Genomic DNA, 11,431 nt, shown 5'->3' on the forward strand with positions numbered 1-11,431 from the left:
CTGAATTCTGGCCGGCCTCCTCTTCCTCCCCAGAACCGTTTTGCTCATGTTCTCTCTCTTGTTGTGTCGCCGTCATCTCCATTGCTGGAACACCTTCACTGATCGGAACATCCACGGAGCAGCCATTGAACTACTTGCGTCGCCAGACTCTACAATTCGAAGAGGCGTTGGATTTTCTTCGTCATTGTGAATGTCAGCCATTGTTTTAAGAAAGGAACAAGCTTTAGGATTGAATTTGGGTTTGAAAATTTGTAGGAATGTGGACTGTTATCGCCGAAGGAAAAAATTTAAAGGCAGATGTTGGATTATTATTTTTTCCTTATACGTTTTAATCTTTTTATTTTAACCCCAGGCCATCCCAAGATTGCCTTAGTCAGACAAAATTTAACTTATTGCTTGCATACAGCCAAACCAACCCTCTGAGGATCGAAGAAATGCTGTGGCAAGATATGTGAAATGCCTAATCAAGAAGTGCTTTCCGTGTGAGGTAAAAACTATAATCTACCTTCTGATTGGTTTTGAAGAACAAATAGAATTTTTCATCCTCATTTTATATTCGCTTTCTAGAGATTTTTACTCTGTCTCTTAATGCAGGTTTTCACCTTTGGATCAGTACCTCTAAAGACTTATCTACCTGATGGAGACATTGATTTAACAGCATTCAGTAACAAGCCAAATTTGAAGGACAATTGGGAAAATAAAGTACAAGAAATTTTAAAGAGTGAAGAGAACAATGAGAATGCTGAGTTCCGTGTGAAAGATGTTCAGTGCATAAATGCAGAGGTATGCTCTGTTTAGTGCACCTGATATTTCTTCATTTTCTCATTGTTGGTTGAACCTCTGTCTTATGTACTTGGGCAGTTTGTATTTGCTATTATTTGAAATTATAATTGTCACTCTGGATAAGTCAGTCCCGAAGCACTGTTCATTTTTTTTTTCTTTTATACTTTGTTGAGTTTAATAGTGTCCGCCACTTGCTAAAGAAGTTTTGATTGGAAAGAGATTAACTTCACTGTTCTGATTTAAGGAATGTTTAAGACAGAATTTGACTAGAGCTAGTGAAAAATATACTGTATATTAGGCAATTAATGCAGGATCTCATGCTCTTGCCAATTGCTGTGCTAGTTGGAGGGAGGGAGCAGGAGTGTTCTCAATGGAGTTGCTGATCGAGAGCATTATGAATATATTAGTGTCTTTTCTGTTTGAGGTCAAACACTTACCCCCAACTATTCTTTTTATCACTCATTTGGTTCCACTTATGATTTGAACATAGTTTTTCTTGGTTCTTATGGTTTCTTCCGTCTTGAATAGCTTTCTTCATTCTTTCTAATTGATGCAATTAGTTGCCTTTTTTAGAAATGAAATTGATATGTGAGTGTTCTCTTCAGTAAATCTTGATTTAATTAATTAACTGTTGGGTTTTCATCTTTTGCATATGTTTAATTAATGGACATATGCTTATGTGTCTGTTTGTCTCTAGATTGTATGATGCTGCAACGATTTTTATTCCTTTATTTTTGAGGTACATATGAGCATCCTTTATGTATTCTCTTTTTCTGCTCTCACCTATTTTCCATCAACTTGTAGGTGAAAATAATAAAGTGCCTTGTAGAAGATGTTGTAGTAGACATCTCTGTTAACCAGCTTGGTGGTTTATGTACACTTTGCTTCTTTGAGGAGGTGAGCTATTCTTATTGCTATTTGTGAATTGTTTAGTATACTCTTTTTGTCTCATTAGTACCAGTTTTGACTACCTAAATATTATCTTGTTTCTAGGTGGATAGCTTGATAAACCATAGTTATCTATTCAAGCGCAGCATTATATTGATTAAAGCTTGGTGTTACTATGAGAGCCGTCTCTTGGGATCTCATCATGGCCTTATTTCGACTTATGCGTTGGAGACCTTGGTTTTGTACATATTTCATGTTTACAATAATTCATTTGCTGGACCTCTCGAGGTGAAAGTAGTGGTATTCATTATTTTTGTGTATCTGTCTGTTTGTTTGTGGTTATATCTAATACTTTTATATCTCATGTGCAGGTTCTTTATCGTTTTCTAGAGTTCTTCAGTAATTTTGATTGGCATAACTTTTGTCTTAGTCTGCAGGGCCCAGTGCCAATTAGTTCACACCCTAACATGGCTGGTATGTGTGGACCCATATAATGATATTTATATCATCTCCTGCTTCAACAATGGCCATAATAAGTGTTTGGTGATAATTGACTTTGATTTTTGTATATAATGTACTATAGCGGATCCTCCAAGAAATGATGGTGGAGAGTTATCACTTAGCAAATTGGTTTTCGCATGTACATCTGAGTATGCTGTTTTGTCTCAAGGCCAAGCAAATCCAGAGCAGCCCTTCAGTTTGAAACATTTTAACATCATTGATCCATTGCGTGTTAACAACAATCTTGGGCGCAGTGTCAGTAAAGGTATTTAATATGATTTATATACATAAGCTGCAACAGTTTTCTATTTGAGTTGCAAACTCTTGTTGACAAAGTTGTTGATCCCTTTTTTTTTTAATTATAATTTTTCTAATATGCAAATTTTGCATGAATATGTTCAGAATAACCAACTGGATACATTTCTAATTTTTCATTGTTTCTTTTGAATTTCTGATTCTTCTGATTTGGCTGTGGTTCTAATTGATATGATATTTTTGATGAGTGATTTATACTTTTGGCAATTTATTTAAATGTTAGCTGGCAGTTGTAATGCAATAGATTGTTATGATGGGTTGGAGAACAACAGATTGTCCAGGTCGGTCAACTGCTCCCGACTGCATTACTGGTATAGTTGTTATGAAATCAATCATGACCATGTTTATTTGTAATAGAATTACATGCATTCAATCATTTGTTGGTATATATTTCATTAATGTGTAATAATAGAGTAAAGGAGGAATGATTTGACAAGATAGGATGGAATAACAAGGTCTATTTGTTTAAGAACAGGTTAGTTGTACCAGTCCATGTAAGCTTCTGGGCACAATTACATGGTCCCATTCAGGTTTTTCCCATGCAAGTTCTAGTGGCCTAAACTAGAGCCTTCAGATTGGTGTTGAGCCAGGACTAGTAGACTGCTCTTAGGTTGGCTTGAATGCTGGTCCTACAGACTCTATGCGGGATCTTACCAAATTCAGTTATGCCTTTATATTTTAAGAAGCAGTTGATTGATATCAACATGTAGTTTTCAATAGAGTATCTAACTACCCATTTCTAAGTTTCCCTTCAGGTAACTTCTTTAGGATTCGTAGTGCTTTTTGTTTTGGGGCTCAACGACTGGCAAGGTTAATTGAATGTCCAAAAGAGAATCTAATTGCTGAACTGAACCAGTTTTTCATGAACACATGGAACAGGCATGGGAAAGGCCATCGCCCCGATGCTCTGAGTGTTGATATGCATGGTCTGCAATCTGGTAACTTGAATAAGATTGATAGGCCTGATAGTTTCAGGTATGGTTTAAGTAGCACCAGGGATGAAGTGACAGAAAAATCTACCTGTTATACATCTGAGATGACAGGGAGTCGTTTTTCTCTCACACAACTTGGTGATTCTTCCCAGCATGGTAAACATACCCTGACATGGATGTCTAGCACTGGTAATGGATCTGCTGTTTCTCATACTGAGAACCGGAAAACTTGCACCAATGCTACTAATCCAGCATCTTCCCATCAGAAACATCATGATTTGCAAAATGTTAGTTCAAATGAGAATACACAAGTTGATAGGAGTAGAAATTCTAGATCTGATTTCTTGAGGAAAGAAGTACGTGTCAGATATCAGTTTGGGAGGACATATTCTAGTCCGGAACTCACAGATAGATCCAGTGACATTTTATTTAGATTAAGGAGTGGTAGTGTATTAGAATCAGGCAATGGAAGGAATGCTCCAACAAAGTCAGATAATAGGAGACAGAACTTTTGTCCCGAAGGTTTGGACAACCATAGTGCAAAATTTCCAACTGAAGATCACCCAATTTCAAGTCAGAACTCGTCCCATCAGCATATTGATTCTGCTGTTGATTTGCATGGTGCTTCAAATAGTTGCTATGATGGTTCTGGCATGGGTTACATGGGAAAACACAGCCACCCTGTTGCTGAGACAATGCAGATGTATCAGGAAGAGCAAGATTTTGTGAACATGATGGCATCCAGGTTTAATATCAATGGACAGGTTCAGATGCAAGTTCCCATATCACCTACTGTAGTATCTTCACTGGGATATGCTAAAAAGAATCTGGTTGCGACCGTTCCCACAAATATTCCTGTTATTAGGTCCCCTTGGATTTCCAAGATGCATTATTCTCAAGGTTTATTTCCCTTGCCAGTATCTCAATATCATCAAGGTATAGGAATGACATCAAATAGAGAAGAATTTACTAAACTAGTTGACAGTAATTTGATATCAAAGGAGTTGAATCAAGAAGACAGTGATCTTGGTTTCCAGCATGAGCAGAACGTTGATTCTCTAAGAGATTATGACCACGGTAATAGAAATTTACAAGCTCGACAGCTGGAGGATAGGCAACAATTTTCTTTGGGGTGTAGTTCATCTGAAGTTACAGATAGTGGAGGTTTGATTGGGGAAATATATGTTGGCAGTTTCCCTTGCGAAAGGATTTGGGAAACTGATGTTAAGTCTGGTGCCAGTTCAAGATTTGTATCTTCCCAACCTATTCCCTCGAGAATCAAACCATCTTCAGAGAAGTTCTGGGATGGATCTCCTTCTAGACCTTACAAGTCAACACGGGATAAGCATGGCAGGAAATCAGTTTTTTCTACAGACCCTTCTACTAAGGAGGAGTTGGCTAGGAATGGAGGGCATAATGAGGGTGAATCAGTTGATCCTGTTTCTTCTGAGTCAGATGAGGCCACAAGAGAGCAGATCCCACTTCCAACAGCATGCACTGATGTTGTGGAAAGCTCAGTTTCTGGATCTGTTTTTTCTTCACATGTTCAGACCCATCAAGTACCTCGTTATGAACCGGCATTAGTGAATGGATCAAATTCAGACCTTCCGGTTGCTTCAGTATTTGTAGGTTCTCAATCAGAGCATAATGATGGCAAAAACCAAGGGGTATTACCATTTACACTTTTTCCAATGTGGACAGGAGTCACAGGAATTCGATTGCCAACTATGCTTCCAATGTATAATCTCTCAACTGAGACAGGAATCTCTAGTGCATCAACGAACCATTATGATGGGGATGAAGAGTTTGATAATTGTCCAGAACATCAATCAGATCACAGCTTAGATTCAACTGAAAGCCATGATCAGTCAAAGCTTTACAAAACGTATAATTCTATGAAGGATGTTGCTTCTTTGGAGCCATCTGAACATCACGAGACTGACATTTTAAAAAGTGATTTTGTCAGCCACTGGCAGAACCTGCAATATGGGTGGTTTTGCCAGAAGGCTGAACTGCATGGGCCTTTACATCCTTCCCTCGGTATGGTGCCACCAATGTATGCGCGGGAACATTTCACATGGGATAAAACTGGAATACCTCCTGCTGCAAATATTAACCTCCTCTCACAGCTTATGGGTTATAGTCCTAGCTTCACTCCGGTTTCCCCTAACCAGCCTATAGATGATTATGAGCACCAGGATGAAATACCCAGATGTCGTAGCAGTACTGGAACTTATCTGCCCATTCATGTAAGATGATGGGTTTCAAATTTAACTATTGTATATTTTCTGATGGTGTGGTCTTCATCTTATGCTGAATATTTAATGCCTGATTTGAATTAATAGTTAAAAGTTAGGTGTAGTATTTAGGTTAAGTACCTTGCAGTGTCTTGCTAAATTCCTACTGAATTTTCTGGAAATGTTGGTAGAAATGAGGCTCTAATAGTTGTGTGATTTGAGGGGACCTAACCGGGGATTGCATGGAAGACTTAACTATCTGAATATGTTTTATTTATTTATTTATTTATTTTGTATTTGTTTCTGTGAGTAACCTGCTTAGCTTCTGAATGCCTGTTTACAAAGGAATCTGTGATGTTCTGTTTATGTTATACATTTATTAGCCCTGACCTGGGTTTGGTATTAATGGAGAGTCCTGTGTTGCCTGTTCGATGGGGGAGCTTATTGGGATTATCTTCTGTTTTTCTTTCTGCAGAAGAGGTCTTTCCGTGGCCGGAAATCTTCAAATACCAGGAATCACAAGAGGTATCATCGCTGTGATCGGAAGGATCATGTTGGTGAGAGGGAAGGAAGCTGGAATGCAAATTCAAAGCCACAACTTCCTGCTCGTGGCCAGGGTTGTAACCAAGTTAAGAAGCCAAACAGGAGAATGGATAGGGCTACAGCAAGCAGTAACCGATCTGATAAGTCATGGGATTCATTTGAGCATGATTGTCTTCCGTCATACCATTCTCACAGTGTTCCATCAACTATCTCAAACTCCATAAATCATGGCTCTGCAACTGTGGCATCTGGCATGAATTCCTTACCATTTGTAAATCCTAGTGGTCTTTCTACCTCTGGAACTGCTGTACCATCCCTAGTTAAGCTCTATCCATATGATCAAAACATGGAAGTTGGTTCTCTTGCCGAGCAGCTTGAGTTTGGCTCTCTTGGAGCAGTTCGTTCAGGTGCAGATGAAGCAGCACATGTTGTTGAGGGTTCATCAAGGGTTGTTGATGAGCAGCACAAAAGCCATGACCATTCTGGACTTTCTTCTTTGGATCAGCTCTCCTTTTCTCAGCTTCAAAGGTAATAGCTCTTCTCATCTCTCAATATGAATGTGATATTTCATGGGTTTGGAGCACTATTAATATTGAAGTTTCCACCAACGTTCTGGTTGTAAATACAGTCTAGCTAGCTCTGTATTGATTTTTTGAGATGAAGGGTCTTTGCAGTACAATCTTAGCTAGATAATCTTCTTGTTTGACACTTGTGCCAAGCTGAATTGGGCTGGTCATAGGATAAACGAACTAGATAAGAATGAACTAAGTTCAGGCATGAGCAGGCCCCCAAAATTTTTCTGGAAATGACTCCCAACAGTTAACAACTATTTTTTTAGTTTCTACCATTTTCTTCTGTCTGAATGTGCCCCTCTGGTGTCTGCCAGTTGCCATTGGTTATGACTTAAAGTGACTGGGCAAGTTCAAGTAGTTTGTTAGATGATCAGTTGTGTAACCAGTAGGACCTGGAATAAGTCATTTGATTTGCTGAGTTATTTCTTGAGTTTTTCATCTTTCCTATCGAAATGAGTGTGATGATGTAAATATGTCATCTTAACAGGAATGCTTGATTTTGCTAGATCGGCTGACTGAAGAAATTATCAACTCAAGAGATTCAATTGGAGCAAGCAACTATGCCGCCACCTGCCTAAGCCTAACCATACCGAGCCACTGTAAACTTAACTACTCACTTTTAGCAAAATCTTCATCTCTGCTCCAGCCACTTGTACATTCCTTTCATGCAATTCGACGATAGCCACTTTGTGAACGGCCAAATATGTTTGTGGGAGGGAGAAGCCATATTTGTAGTACATAAGATAAGAGTGATTGTGATGTTGAAAATTCAAAAGGATTATCGTGTTTCCATTTCGCTCTACAGGGTTCATTAATTCACTATTTACTGACTCAGATGAAGAATTAGTTATATTTTAGTTCATTTTTCACTTTTATGGTGCGTAGAATCCACCAACTTTTCATTATAAAGAAAAAAGCGACTGTAATTCTAATCGCTGACTTGTACAGTCGTTTAATACACACCAAAGCATATACAAAACAGCTAAAGCCTCCATTTTATAGGCAGGCCATTCATTGATCCTAATATACAGACCATGATAAAACTCGGTCTGAACTCAACTATTTATACCCCAAATTTGAGAATGTTGTCTAGTTGAAGAAGAAGATTTCCTCCATCTTGCTAGACGCAATAAGAAAGTCAATACTTCTGAAGGATCCTTTAGTGAATATGAAGCTTTAGTATCCTTTGGAGTTGAAGATACGATAATGGGAAACCCTCGCCCTCTACTCTTTATAACCTTGAAAGCGTCTTCATCTGTTCGATCATCTCCAATGTAAAGTGGTAGGACATCGCTGGAATTGCTCAAGCCCAGAGTTTCCAGTAAATATTCCAGAGCGTGACCTTTGTCCCACTCTATCGACGGTCGTATTTCCATAACCTTTTCAAAAAACGTAGTGGGTTAGAAGACAAACAATTATATAGCACAGATTTGTATCCATTAGTTTGAATGATTAATTTTTCTTACCTTTTTCCCCTCGCTTAAGTGAAATTCTGGATAGTTTTTCAGTACAGATTTCACCTTCTCCTGCAGTATACTGTAATCCTGCAAGTAAGATGTAACTGAGATTAATTGCTTATTTTCTTGTTAAATGATATTCACAAACAGGAAAATCTTCATTAATTTTACCTCATCTCGGACCTGTCGAAAGTGTACAGAAACACAGAATCTATTGTCTTCAACGCTGGCGCCTTGTATTTTCTTTGTTTCTTCTTCCAACTCTGTGATTATCTGTTACCAGACAATGAAAGTATTACATGAGATTCAACAATTGTATTCACTAAAAACTGCATGATGGATGGCTAATTGAAAGAAAGAAGAAGATTAGCTTAATTACCTCTTGAATTGCAGGCAAAAATTTCTTAGCAGGCTGAAACGCTACTTCATTCCCCTAGCAGATTAAATAACATTGTATTAGTTTGAGGGGTAAATAATTATAATTGGAGGAAACTAGAAAGCGAAAATTAGAGCAGTAGCTGACCTTAATGCCGGGGCTAATGGTATGATACTTGCCATCAGAGGACTTAACTGGCCTCGGTGGTGCCTTAATGTCCATTCCATGGCTTCCAGCGTAATAGACATTACTCAACTGTACAAATTGCTTCACCTAAAGAGTCCAAAAGATGAAGAGTCAGATTCACCATGTACCCAGCAAAAAATATATTAAAAGTACGTAGAATTTAACTCAGTTAATATGTACCTTCTCTCGGCTCCTACCACTCACAATAGCTGTAGGAAAATATTTTGCAACTTCACGCACCGCCGCACGCATCTGCAATTAAGATGGTTAAATGACCAGATTAAGAGGTTTTGTATATATGATGATGATTAATTAATTGTATTTCTAATTACGTTACCTCATCGGACATGAAGGCTTTATCAGGGTCATCAACAATTGGTGAGAGAGTCCCGTCGTAATCTAAAAACACGGCAATCTTCTTCCCTTTTGCTGCTTTCATCATCCGTTCAAATGAGTCCAGCGCAGAAGGGTGTTCAAACTGCAACATGTCCATGCATGCAAATTTTAACGTTTAACTTACTTCATTCAATCTCAAAACCTTTTCGTATAATCAAAATCTGACGCAAAATATTATGACAAATGTACACGTATTAGATAATGAAAAGCCTACCTTCCATGGTGTATAAGATTCAATATCTGAGATGATAGAATCAGGTGGGACTAAGGAGTGAGCACTACCATTCTCATCGTTCTTTGCTTTTGAGATGGGTTGCAGTTTCCGTTTACTGGAATGTGATCCTTGAAGCCCCATTGCTTGCAGGATCTTGAATATCTGAGAATGTAAAAGGATCAGATACTTAAGCAAATTACGAATTTCAAGACCATCAATAAAGATCCATTCCGCTTGTGCAGATAAGAATAAGGTACCTGAATTTCACTTATCATGCTGAATATACTAACTTAGTCTGATGCCTTTTTCTACAGCTTCAAAATAACATACATATATAGATATTCCTGCAATAGAAATATTCGAATAAGACAACTGGCAAGTTGCACGAAGTAAACAGAGGACCCAAAAGAAAGTCCTTAGAAAGTCCTTACATGTAAAATATCTAACGCGCCTAATAAGAGTTGAAATATGTGGTTCTCATTTTTTACCTGTCGGAAGTCTTAACCACTCGGCTTGATTAATATTTACTTGGTCAAAATAAAATCAGCTTCTAAAAAGTGCTTTTTGTTCAACAGAAGAAAAAGACAAAAACGTTTTTGAAAATGATAATGAAATAAGCAGAATTAAGAAATTAATTTTGTCAAACAAGGACATTCAAAGGTCGGTGGTTTAACCTAACACGCATACATAAAAATGAAACCAAAATTCCACGTGTAAGTGTACAATATCATGAACATTATTAATTACAGTGGGAACTTTTTAGTCTAAATTAANTATAGAGGAGTGGGTAGTGCCACCAGAGGTGGCTAACATTATCATCCACCCGTCATTCAAGAAGACAGCAAAGGGGAGAAAAAGAGTTAAGCGTATTCCATCAGCTATTGAGGTTTCGCGGAAGATGAATAAGTGCTCAATTTGCAAGCAACCTGGCCACAAGAGAAGCAGTTGCCAAAAGCAATCACATGCACATCCAGAAAATTAGGTTCGAAAAAGGATGAAATTCAGTGAGTTGCCAAGGCCAATCGTTGATGAGTTATTATTTTCAATTATTGATGTTATAAATTTTATATTTCTTGTTACATGGCCTAAATATTTGTTGTGATTTTAGTTTGAAATTAGGTTGCCAAATTGAGGAGAAAGTATGGAATTAATACGTGTTGGTAATTTTAGTTTGTCAAAATTCAGGAGAAAAGTAGGAAAAATATATATCGCCAATGATCGCTTAAGTGACTAAGTATATCGCTTAAGCGACTAAGGGTTTTTCAAACAGGATCGCTTAAGCGATATAACGGATCGCTTAAGCGATTGTGCAACTGGGCAGATGATTCTACCCAGGGGCACGATCGCCTAAGCGATCCACGTTTGCTCAATCGACTAAGACAAAAAGACAAGAATCGGTTAAGCGATATCATGGATCGCTTAAGCGATCGTGCACCTAGAAATATTTGATTTTGCCCAGGTGCACGATCGCTTAAACGATTTACGATCGCCTAAGCGACGAAGACAAAAATAGAAGAATCGTTTAAGCGATCATGCACCTGGGCAGATTTGATTATGCCAATCACATGATCGCTTAAACGATCCACGATCGCTTAATCGACCAAGACAAAAAGACAAAAATTGCTTAAGCGATATCTAGGATCACTTAAGTGATCGTGCAACTGGGCAGATGATTTTGCCCAGGGGCACGATTGCCCAAGCAATCCACGTTCGCTCAATCGACCAAGACAAAAAGACAAGAATTGCTTAAGCGATATCAGGGATCGCTTAAGCGATCATGCACCTGGAAATATTTGATTCTGCCCAGGTGCGCGATCGCTTAATCAACGAACACAAAAAGAGAAGAATCGCTGAAGCGATCATGCAGCTGGGCAGATTTGATTCTGCCAATCACACGATCGCTTAAGCAATCAACTAAAAAAGTAAAGAATCGCTTAAGTGATATATATTATCGCTTAAGTGACCTTGTATAAATGAAGTTCCTTTTATTACCATCGCTTAATGGACCAATGAAAGATTTGAAAATTTGAC

The 11,431-nt window shown here is 38.1% G+C and overlaps 2 protein-coding genes across 2 annotated transcripts; one reads left to right on the plus strand and one right to left on the minus strand.

Moving 5' to 3' along the window:
- Positions 1-391: 391 nt before the first annotated feature.
- On the plus strand, positions 392-7,796 carry LOC116137411 (the record flags this gene model as incomplete). The annotated part of the gene is made up of 9 exons (XM_031423095.1): positions 392-487; positions 595-783; positions 1,588-1,680; positions 1,777-1,959; positions 2,043-2,145; positions 2,255-2,437; positions 3,243-5,668; positions 6,132-6,727; positions 7,278-7,796. Coding segments are annotated over 9 exons (3,882 nt in total), but the record flags the coding sequence as incomplete, so codon positions are not given.
- Positions 7,608-9,890, minus strand: LOC116137415 (probable trehalose-phosphate phosphatase C). Its single transcript, XM_031423098.1, has 10 exons — positions 9,832-9,890; positions 9,658-9,744; positions 9,401-9,562; positions 9,128-9,268; positions 8,971-9,042; positions 8,752-8,877; positions 8,608-8,661; positions 8,400-8,501; positions 8,238-8,315; positions 7,608-8,150 (listed from the first exon to the last, which is right to left on the minus strand). Exons 2-10 carry the CDS (start codon positions 9,673-9,675, stop codon positions 7,827-7,829), a joined length of 1,077 nt encoding a protein of 358 aa, XP_031278958.1. The 5' UTR covers positions 9,676-9,744; positions 9,832-9,890; the 3' UTR covers positions 7,608-7,826.
- Positions 9,891-11,431: the final 1,541 nt, after the last annotated feature.

Source organism: Pistacia vera, unplaced genomic scaffold (genome assembly GCF_008641045.1).
Source record: "Pistacia vera cultivar Batoury unplaced genomic scaffold, PisVer_v2 Contig324, whole genome shotgun sequence".
In the NCBI taxonomy this organism is placed as follows: domain Eukaryota; kingdom Viridiplantae; phylum Streptophyta; class Magnoliopsida; order Sapindales; family Anacardiaceae; genus Pistacia; species Pistacia vera.

Excerpts from the sequence above, each read along its gene's own strand:
- LOC116137415 (XM_031423098.1), bottom strand. Across the intron at positions 8,662-8,751 it reads CCATTAGCCCCGGCATTAAG|GGGAATGAAGTAGCGTTTCA; the intron begins GTCAGCTACTGC and ends TTAATCTGCTAG. Across the intron at positions 8,151-8,237 it reads ACTTAAGCGAGGGGAAAAAG|GTTATGGAAATACGACCGTC; the intron begins GTAAGAAAAATT and ends TTTTTTGAAAAG.